The following is an 11,315-nucleotide window of genomic DNA, read 5'->3' on the forward strand; positions in this document are numbered from 1 at the left end:
GAAGTTCCCCATTGGTGGTGGTGGTGAGATCGTTTCAACACCCAAAGATGAGACCATCTCTTCCTTGCCCATTTCCCGTGGCCCCTAATTCCCATGTCTAAGACAAGAATTGAGTCTAATATAAGAGATGTCGAGGCTCAGACTTTCTGAGCGCCAGTAATTTTCTAAAGTGGAGTTCCTCAAACACAGGGATATGTGAAGTGTTGGAATACAAAAGGAGGAATAGTCATCCCCCGCCACACACACACAGTTTTACCAGGATTCTACGTTCAGTCACAGTTTATTTAAAGCTAGAAGTGTCTCCATCCACCCATTACAGAGGCTTGCGTGGTGGTTCCAGTCTGCTAAATATTTCAGAATGGGGACTCTCTACTGATTTATCAAATCGCATTAATTAATTTCCCTTGCTGATATGAGGGGTTGGGAGAGAAGGGGGATGTGGGAATGTAAGGAAGAGCGAGAGTGGGCGGGCTTATGGGGTTTGACGGACTGTGACCCATTGGCGTTGCTCATCTCTGGACTTCACTGCTGGCTGAACTGGTGCCCTCGGTAAACAGCTGCTTAAAGAGTGCGGGGACTGCTGCAGGGACTTCCTTTTTCCACTAGGCGGCACCACAGCCAAAGTGATAAGAAGTCAAGCGTGGGGCGGGATGGCTGGAGATTGTGTTTTCCCCTCCTTTTGCTCAAGAACTCGTCCATTCCTTCTCCAACTCTTCACCACCACCCCCGCCCCCATCTCCATTCTCAGTAGCCCGAGCCCTCCCCTTCTCCACTCCTTCGACCCAATTCCACTAAGTCAAGAACCCTGGTCGCTCTCAGTCACTCACTCGGCGCTACTCTTATGCTCCGAAGTCCGTGTAGCACCACCACTCCCCGTCTTCTCTGAGCTGGTTTGACTTGAAGGAAAACAAGCCCGGATCGCTGTCAGTCACTCACTCAGCGCCGCATGGAGCTCCTCGGACAGCGCAGCACCAACTGTCTTTGTGTCCTGAGAGCTGGCTCCTTGACCAGAAATCTCAGCATAAGAGGCCAGGAGACACTGGGAGAGTGATTTTCCCAGCAGAGGAGGCCCGAAACAGGGAGTGGGATGGCTGAGGAGTGGCGATTTGGTGGCCCCGATGTAGTTGTTATGCCGCCTTTGCGGGAGAAGGAAAGGAGAAAAGAAGTCAGTGGGAGCATCTCAGCAGCAATCCTCCATTCCCAGACAGCACAGCTGAGCTCTACATACAGCAGGAGAGATGGAGGTGAAACTCAAGAAAGTACACCCGAACAAGTCGGGGCACCCACTATTTCCTGGCAGAGGTGTAATTTAGGGAGGAACTGAGGAAATGGAATAAATGAATTCATTCATTTATTCATTTATTCCATTTGGTGGAATTGGGTGGATACAGCATTTTGACCACCTGTAGACTTGGAGGTCCCTTAGTATTCAGAGACAGGACTCTTACCTGGAGAAGATGACCTGGGCTCTGAGGTTTTGTTCATTTTATGATTATTTTTCTGTAACAAGCCCCCTAGGAATTGGGGAGAGAAAACCAATTTGGTCTTGATAACCAGAAGCTGCAAATTAAAAACAAAAACAAGCACCCTGCCATCATCCATCCGAACAGTCAATGGTTCTCAGTGGGGCCTATTCCCCACCCAGGGGGAAGTGTGGAAACCTTTCAGGTTGTCTCAGTGACAACAAGAAGGGGGTTCTCTACTGGCTTATAGAGCTTTCTGGGGCCTGGGATGCTAAGCATTTAACAGGGCAAAAGTCATGCAGCATCACAAAGACGGCCTTTCTAAACACCGGTAGCTCCTTTCATGGAGAAATGCTGGTGGAATAGGATCCCCAAATCCTGCTCTCTGGCTTTGGCATGCATTGTGTAGTTTCTGGCTTTGGAGAAAGGAGTTCTAATTCTCTCTCTTTCACTTAATAATCATATGACCTGGATAACTTACCTCCCCTCCCGGAAGCTGCATGGACCTCACTGTAAGTCGCAGATAGTAACACCTACCTTGGAGGATAGTTGTGGGGTTTTGAAATATTAGATGTGCATATAGTGGTCCTTTAAGAAACAGTACTTCTACTGTTATTATCTTAGGTGGCAGAACCATCTCTAATGACTTTAGCACAGGCTGTTATTGCAGTGGGTCTCTATCCCCTGAGCTGTCCTGACCTCACACCCAGAGGAGTTTGCCCAGAAACCTGGTGCCCTGTAAGGGCAGCGAATACTACAGAGGTGGAGCTGCCTCCTTCTTGTCCCACTTTTTCCTCCCTGTCTCTATGAGTGAAGAAATACATTTGTAATTTTCTATTACTTCTGAATACTTCAAAGTTTGGGATTAGTCACTGTTTTGTGAGTTACCTTAGTTTAAAATAACAAAACAACCATATGCCTGTTCTCTCAATTGGCTGAGGAATGGGCATTCACTTATATCTGGCCTTCATCTAATCATAGAGACACAATTCTTCCCCTTTTCTCACTTTCCCCAAATGGCAGGAGCAACCAACCGTCGTTTCTCACTTACAGCCCTTCATGTCATTATTATTAACGCTTTTGAAGAATCTGCTTTCATCTTTTTTCCTATCAGCCTGGAGGTGGTCTGGGGAATAAAGAATGGGATGAAATGGTGAGAGTCCAGAGAGGTTGAGCAAAGAGCTCAGTATCACACAGCAAGGCACTGATTTGAAATGCCTGGGAGAAGTGGAAGCTGCATTTGTCTCTCATATTCTTATTGGACCAGGAAGGTATGAAACCCTTGAGAGATGCCCTTTCTGCTTTCCTGTGGTGGTTGCCTAGCCCAGCACTGTCCAGTATGAATGTAATCTGAGTCACAAATGTGAGTCACTTATATATTTTTAAATTTTCTAGTAGTCATATTTAAAAAGTACAAAGAAACTAGTAAAATTAACTTTAATTATATATTTTATTTAACTCAATATTCTCAAAATAATGTTATTTCAACATGTATTATAAAAATTATTGCTGTCTTTTACAGTTTCTTTTTACAATCAATCTTGTGAAATTAATGATTCTTCACATATAGCAAGTTTGAATGTGGACTAGCTACATTTCAAGTGCCTGTCGGCACATGTGGCTAGCAGCTACCAAACTGGACAGTGCAGAGCTAGCCCCTTTCTCACTGCCTGACAAAGGTAGGTGCTCAGGACAAAGAGAGCCTTGAGGCTTCACCCTTCAGCTTCAGAAGGCCTACTGTGGGGCTAACCACCCAGGAGCCAGGTGGCGTAAGAGGGAGGCCCCACTATCCTAAAGCCTGGATGGCAGTCCTGCCCTCTTCCCTATGAACGAGGGCTTGAGAGGGGGAATGAAGACAGAGCTCCTGCAAAGAGAGGCCGAGTGCCTTCATCTCCCGGTTCACCCTTGCCGGAAATAGGAGCAGGGCATAAGAGACTCCTTTTGCAGGTAGAGGATGAGCCCAGAAGTTGGGGACAATGGCCCATTCCTGGCCTAGATTTCCTGTAGGGATGTTGGACTGAGTGAAGAGCTGTAGGGTGGAGCCCCTAGATGGGGAGCTGCGTCTGGCCCAGCACCTTTCCCCCAGTGTCCTGCAGCCCCAAGACAGCACAAGACAGCCTGGGGCTAGGTAGTGGGACAAGCATGGGCAGCTTCCCTGAGAGCCACCAGCCCAGTCATGGGGACTGCTCAGGGGAGACTCTGGGGCCCTCTTAGGAGGGGTCTGCAAACCTAGAGCACAGGAAACACTGCCTGGGATCACTTCACCTACAAAGGCCGTTAGCCGCTTCAGGGCCCAGCCACACCCTTCTCCATGTATGCGTTCCAGACCCAGTCACCCCGAGCAGGGAGAACCAACCCTCACAATAAGAACTGTGGAGATTGGACCTGTGTGTGGACCCCAGCACCTCCTGTATTTCCTGGGCTTTAATGGGGTCAAGTGGCCATTGTGCCTTCTTCTTTGGGGTAAAAATAAAATAAAGAGAAAAAAAAAAAAAAAGGAAATAGGGCCAGGTGGGAGTTGGAGGACTGTGTGTGTGTGAGTTTATGTATGTGAAAGAGGAAGAGAAAAAGGAAATACAGAGCAGACCACACCAGTCTTGCCAACTCCAAACCTGATGAAGTGGAAAGGGCTGGGCTCCTTTATTGAAATTCCAAACTAGAACCAAACTATTCTTGACCTGAAGAGCCTATAAAGGTGCTGGATCAGGCCGGGCATGGTGGCTCACGCCTGTAATCCCAGCACTTTGGGAGGCTGAGGCGGGTGGATCACAAGGTCAGCAGTTCGAGACCAGCCTGACCAACATGGTGAAACCCCATCTCTACTAAAAATACAAAAAAAACTAGCTAGATGTGGTGGCAGGAGCCTGTAATCCTAGCGACTTGGAAGGCTGAGGCAGGAGAATCGCTTGAAACCAGAAGGCGGAGGTTGCAGTGTGCCGAGATTGCGCCACTGCACTCTAGCCTGGGCAATAAGAGCAAAACTCCATCTCTAAATAAATAAATAAGTAAATAAATAAAGGTGCTGGATCGACTGAGATCATGCCCAGTGGGATGGGAGGAGATGGATAAAACAGAGCAGTTACTGGACAAAAGAAAAACTCAGACAACAAAACTAAGAGCAAAACAAAACATGCTTTCCTGTTTATGTCTTCTGAGTGGAGATTCCTGACTGAATGGGTGGGGATCTTGGGGCATTGCCCTGGTCCTCCTTTTCCATAGTCCCAAGGGGAAGTGTTTGTGTATGGGGGGCTGGGGTGTGGAAGTGTTTGTGTATTGGGGGCTGGGGTGTATGGGGGGCTGGGGTGGGGGAAGAGGGTGTGGAACTCCAGGTGATAATTTCAGAAGATTCCATCTAGCTGTCTTTATGCCCACCTTAGACCGAAACAGTCTTCACAGTAAAGGGAGTCCTTACAAATACCAACCCTTCTTCCTAGTTGCAAACACAGACAGGTCTATGAAAAATACCTGTCCGAACATTTAAAACCCAAGTCATCCACTACTGTTCTGCTGATTTGTTTCCCTGTAAGGCTGGAAGAGGGATCTCCCCAAAATGTCACTGATTTTGAATTTATTTTCTCTTCTTCTATAGTCATGAGGAGACATCAGCATGTACCAGAGAAGGAGAAGCCAGAGATGACAGTCCCTGCCTGAGGCCATCTCTGGTCCACCAGACAACTTAGCACCGACTTCCCAACAGCCACTGCTCCGGGCCAGGTGTCCACCTGGGGAATAGGTCCAGGCCCTTTTTATGGCTCTCGCAGGAGTCAGGGAAGCAGATAAGTAACATATCACGAAGACAGAATGTAAGAAATGCCTGGGAGGAGGTATACTGATGCATGGAAAGTGCTCAGCCAGGAGCCTGGCGCTAGAAGGGCCCAGGAATAGTTGGCATGTACGAGTCATAGTTCCATTTCAGTGGAATGAGCAGGGAGAGAATCTCCTAGAAGTAGGTGACTAGAGAAAATGCAGCCTTTTCCTTACCTTTGCATTTTTTCATTCTCCCTGTGATGGAGTCATGTCTTGATTTTGCTTCACTGAGTTTTCTCTCCAGCTCCAGAGGAACAGGGGTTGGGTTGAGAAACTGAAACTCTTCACTCCTAGGAAGATGTGGCTGAGCGGGGTGGTGAGATCAGGGGCTGAGGTGTGGGAGAAGGAGGATCTGAGACATGGGGTTGAGAAATGAGGGGATGAAAACTTGGGGGTAGGACCGAGAGCGGTGGCTCACGCCTGTAATCCCAGCACTTTGGGAGGCCAAGGGGGTGGATCACCTGAGGTCAGGAGTTTGAGACTAGCCTGACCAACATGGTGAAACCCGGTCTCTACTAAAAATACGAAAATTAGCCAGGCTTGGTGGCAAGCACCTGTAGTCTCAGCTACTTGGGAGGCTGAGGCAGGAGAATCACTTGAACCTGGGAGACGAAGGTTGTAGTGAGCTGAGATTGTGCCACTGCACTCCAGCCTGAGCAACAAGAGCAAAGCTCCATCTAAAAAACAAAACAAACAAACAAAAACCTGAGGGTTAAGGGATAGTGAGCTGGGAGTCAGAAGGCCAGGGCCAGGGATATGGGGCAGGAGTGAGGTAGGGCATAGGGAGATATGGAAATGAAGATGGGAGATGGAGACAGAGAGGAGAGAAAAAAACAGGGTCAGGGAGACAGAGTAGGGGACCCCGGAGCTATTCAGTTGAGCAAGGGGGCATTCAGGAAATAGTAGAATCTGTGCTGAAGAAGCAGGAAGCCTGAGAAAACAGTTGATTTCTTTAACAACCAACCACGTGCTAATATGGTTGGCATAGGCCTTCCCCGGCTGCAGCCTAAATGTGTGAATGCAAAGTTAGAGGTGGGTGGGTATTTCTGAGAGAGGAATGTTGACTGCATTTGGATACGTGTTGAGAATTGTATGTGGATGAATCAGTAGGCAAAATACATTTGGGGTGGCCCATCATACCTGCGCAAGACGACTTTGATATCCTAGAAGAGAAAGAGAAACAGCACAGCCTCAGCACTTGGCTGATTCCCAGGAGCCAAGTAGGAGGTTCAGAGCCTGCCGGATGTGGGGCAGAGCAGGAGGAGTGAGAACCCCTCCAAGTCTCTCTTACCCCATCCTCCTCCCCTCTCCTCACCACGGAGGGCTTCTCCAAGAAGCACCTGCTCTGCCAGTAAGCAGAGTATTTCGACCTCAAGAAGAACTGAGTGAAGAAGAGAAGAGTGAGATTTAGAAGATGAATTTGGCTCTGAGACTGAACAGGGGAGCACTGCTAGCCAGGGCAGGAGAAAGGCTAGAATGGCTTTGCATGATCTTTCTTAAAATAAATAAATAGGTTTTTGAACCTGTGGGAGAATAGGAGATGACTTGAGGAGGGATCACCTCAGCTTGTTTTAAGCACCAGCTGGACCTGCACTGTCCAATACGGTAGCCACCAACCACACATGGCTGTGGAACATTGGGAATTCTGGCTAATTCAAATTTAAATTAAAAATAGAATCCGGGCACGGTGGTTCACGCCTGTAATCCCAGCACTTTGGGAGGCCGAGGTGGGCAAATCACCTGAGGTCAGGAGTTCGAGACCAGCCTGGCCAACATGGTGAAACCCCGTGTCTGGTAAGAATACAAAAATTAGCCGGGACCTGTAATCCCAGCTACTCGGGAGACTGAGGCAGGAGAACAGCTTGAGCCTAGGAGACAGAGGTTGCAGTGAGCCAAAATCATGACACTGTACTCCAGCCTGGGCAACAGGGCGAGATTCCATCTCAAAAAAGAAAAAATAAATAGAAGAAGTGTAAAATACTTTTTCCATTAAACACAACTTTATTGGTTTGGTAGGACTATATTTTACTTTAACAATCGACAATTTAGCATCCGAATTGAGATGTGCCAAAGTGAAAAACATACACACAATTTCAAAGACTCAGTGTAAAAAAAAAAAAAAAAAAAACCACCAAAAACCCGGAATGTGAATGTCTCATTAATACTTTTAAAATATTCATTACAGGCTGAAAGGATAATATTTCAGATATATTGAGTTAAAATATTTTATTAAAATTAATTTCACTTTTATCGTTTTAATGTGGCTAACTAGAAAAATTTGTAATTCCATATGTGGCTGAAATTACATTTCTAAATCACACATGTGGCCAGAATTATATTTATGAATTACATATGTGGCTCACATTTTCATTCTAATACATGCGGCTCACATATTGCTATTGGACAGCACTGGGCTGGAGGTAGGATGGTTGGGGCAATCTCAGGTATTCTGCCAGTGGTCCACGCTCTGACCTGAGACTAGGGATGGGTTGCTACCTCTCTGCAATTCTGCCCCCAAGGGACTCACCTCCAGCAGCTGCCTGGGTGGCATGTTCTGCTTGGTCTTTAGGGAATCAATGAGCTTCTTGAGATAGTTCAACTGTGGCTCAGTGGAGGCTACAGTGTTTCCCCGCTTCGGCTCCCTCAGAACCCAGCCAGTAAATCCATGACAGCAGGGAATTCTTCTCCTCCTCTAGGACTTGATGCAGATTAATTTATGGTTTATTACTTGCCTTCAACGAAGTGTCTAATACATTTCCAGAAGGCTTTTCAGTTTATAATCTTTCATATAGATTTTATTTCTCTCACACACACAGGAAAATAGGTAAGTGGGGTCACAATGTCTTCATTTTCCCTCTCTCTCTCTCTTTTTTTTTTTTTTTTTTTTTTTGAGAAAGGCTCTCACTCTGTCACTCAGGCTGGACTGCAGTGCACGATCACGGCTCACTGCAGCCTCAACCCACCAGGCTCAAACAATACTTTCATCTCCCAGTCTCTCTAGTAGCTGGGACGACAGGCCTGTGCTACCACGCCCGGCTAGTTTTTTTGTTTGTTTGTTTTTAGACGGGAGTCTCGCTATGTTGCCCAGGCTGGTCTCAAATTACTGGGCTTAAGCGATCTTCAGCCTCCCAGAGTGCTGTGATTACTGGCGTGAGCCACCGCGCCCGGCCAATGTCTTCGTTTTCTAATTGGGGAATCCGCTGAGGGCGCAACTGGGCCTTAAAAACCTGTACTTGGGATTCTAAGGGTTTTCCGTGTCCCACCTCGTCTGCAGATGGAGACTGAGCAGTCAGCCCGCTGTGATAATGAGGCCGACGCGGGAGGTGATGCCGCCTGGCGGGTCATGTGCTGAGGCGCAGAGGAGAGGACATGGCCCAACTTGCCGCCCAGGCCCTCTGTCCCAGTCTGTTCCTCTGGCGCTGTGTTCCGCTCTGCGCCACTCTTTATCACTGGATCTTTTTCTGAGGGGTCAGTGTAATAGGGGATTCCAGGAGCTTTGGCAGAGATGTTTCTGCTTCCAGAGATGGTGGGATGGAATTTTTCTTATGTGAAGACCCGGACGCTGTGTACACCTTGTGCCTTCACTTGTACTGTCTCCTCCTTTTGCTGCAAGACTTGGATCTGCCCCTGCGGAGAGAGGGCCGTTTGGGCAGGCTGTGCCTGGAGATTTCTGGGCCTCATTAAATCCTCCTGGTCTCTTAGGAGAGCGGGTAACACTCTCCAGGTGAGTCCTTGTGTAATTATTAAGGACTCGCCGTTCTCAAGCTGGTGGGGAAAGGGGTTGCTGGGAAGGGAGAAATCTGGAGCCTGAGTGACCTAAGTGACCAGAACATGGTTATTTATGACTAACTAGGACTATGGATGGTGCTTTGGAATTATCAAAGAACTCCTACAAACTTGCCTTCATCTGTCTTACCTACAACTTTAAGAGAGATGCTTTGTTTTTGCCATTTGAAAGGTGAGATACCTGAGGTTCAGAGAGGTAAAGTGATTCCTTGCAGGTTGTACAGTAAACTCACAAGACGGGACTTGAGCCCAAACCTTCTGAGTCAAATTTTCACATCCTTTCCATTCTCCATTGCGCCTTGATTTAGAGTCAGCAGTTCTCCAGACTCAGCTCTTTGAACCCACTGTGCCTGACTGCGAGCTGCCCACTCAAGCCCAAGGGGTGGGGGCAATGAGGTGCAAACCCTCAGTGGGAAGGTAGTGGTTTCCAGGGCCTCACTGAACTCCTGGGCTGATGGCGGAACCTCAAATGCCTACCTGATAATTCTGGGCAGCTTCTTCAATCCAGCTGACATTATGGGATTTGTGGTCCTTGGATTCACGACACACAAAACAGAGGAACTTCCCATCATCCTTGCAGAAATAATAGAACATCTCCTGGTGCTTTGGGCATGTAGGCTTGTAGAGCTTGGATTTTCTCCGCCAGATTCGCCAACAGCCGGTTGACCCTGATTGTGTTCTTCCTTATGGAAGTTTTGTAGAGGGGACATTTGAAAAATCCACATGATGTTTCCCCACTCTGAGTGATGCATTTGAGGCAGAAATTGTGCCCACAGTCGATGGTGACAGGCTTCTGCAGAATGTCCAGGCAGATGGGGCAGATCACTTCCTCTTGCAGTTTGTTCACAAACTACCCACTGGCCGTGACAGAACAGCAGGGCTGTTTCAAGACTGTAGGAAGCTGTGCCAAGCATGTAGGAGTCCCGGAGTCCAATGTGGATACTGTCTCTAGGAAGGGAGAAGGGAGTCAGAGAAGGTGGAGGTCAGAGGTTCTGCCAATTAGTTAGAAGAGCAGAGAGAGAGGAAAAGAAGAGGGAGAAAAAAAAATAAAGAAATGATAGAAAATGGTAAAATTTAGGGTCTAGAAAATATTATAAAAAGAGGAAAACAGATGGGCAGTCCTACCTTGCTACCTCTTAAGAACAAATGGATATTTTGAATGTGTAATAGGCTGCTTATAAAGTGAGATAAGTTGTCCTGAACTTTGGACTAAAGGTATGTTTGTATGGTGGTTGACTAAGATCAGAATGACCGGGGCACCTAACACCACTCACAGGGGATTTCCCAATCAGCTCTGAGCAGGGAGTGGAGGGGTGGGTGGTGATGCCTACTGAAAGGTCACAGCCAGTTCACTGCAATGCTTTGGGTATCTTGTATGTAAAGTTCAAGGCTTGGTAGAGCATCTGGAAAGTAAGGGAAGGGCAATTCTCTACCTCAGGTACTTTGGTTCTTCACAGAATTTTGTGAAAATGTGGAGGTTATCATCACCTACCTTGGGGGAATTTCCAGTCACAGCGCCAACCAACCACTCCCTAGTTCAGTAGGAGAGGCAAGGAACTTCCTTTCTGAAAAGTTGTTCTTTGTTTTTGTACTTTGCTCTTGCCCCTGGTGATCTTCTGCCTCCCCACAGCGTCTGTAGTAGTCTGTCCTCTGTTGATTTTTTCTCTGTACGTCTCCAGGATGCTGGCGTCTCCACGCCCATTCTTTGCTTTGCCAATTCTGTCTATATGTGCTTCTCCTTCCTTCTTGATGCTTCTCTGATCCCTGACTTGCCTTTTCCTATGGCTTTTGTTCTGACTAGGAATATATCAACCAGTGTCACATACATTCCCTTCTGTACATTCATGCCCTAACCTTCCCTCTTTGCCTCTTGTCTTAAGGAAAAGGGTGCTTCCTCCCTACCCCTTCCCTTAGTATAGCTTCCACCCTCACCTCCCCACTCTCCATTATCAGCCGTCTGTCCCCAAAAAGAAGTACACCATTAATTTTTATCTGATCTTAATCTTAGTCAAACAGGGCTTGTGGATGATTTTGTAATAATAACCAGAGTGATCATACACTCTGCTTTGCCTGGAACCATCCTGGGTTTCACTTTGTCCTGGTGTAATTATTAATAGCACCTCCTTTCACTTTCAGAAATGTCCAGTTCAGACTATAAATTACGTGGCTCCCCTTATAGCAACTGCCATAAACCAAAGACTTTCAGAAATGTTATATCTCCAGACCTTTCTGTTTGTTTGCTTTCGGGTTAAATTAAAA

The 11,315-nt window shown here is 47.2% G+C and overlaps 1 protein-coding gene across 1 annotated transcript; it reads right to left on the minus strand.

The window, feature by feature from the left end:
- Positions 1 to 265: 265 nt before the first annotated feature.
- TRIM31 (tripartite motif containing 31) lies at positions 266 to 11,003 on the minus strand. The gene is given in 14 exon segments (XM_031667600.1): positions 266 to 1,040; positions 1,042 to 1,092; positions 1,094 to 1,136; positions 1,449 to 1,514; positions 2,515 to 2,589; positions 5,445 to 5,560; positions 6,411 to 6,433; positions 7,798 to 7,891; positions 7,893 to 8,016; positions 8,786 to 8,897; positions 9,534 to 9,672; positions 9,674 to 10,004; positions 10,549 to 10,588; positions 10,989 to 11,003. Coding segments are annotated over 14 exon segments (1,446 nt in total). The 3' UTR covers positions 266 to 823.
- Between the last annotated feature and the right edge of the window lie 312 nt (positions 11,004 to 11,315).

The sequence above is a fragment of the Papio anubis genome, chromosome 6 (assembly GCF_008728515.1).
Source record: "Papio anubis isolate 15944 chromosome 6, Panubis1.0, whole genome shotgun sequence".
Classification (NCBI taxonomy): domain Eukaryota; kingdom Metazoa; phylum Chordata; class Mammalia; order Primates; family Cercopithecidae; genus Papio; species Papio anubis.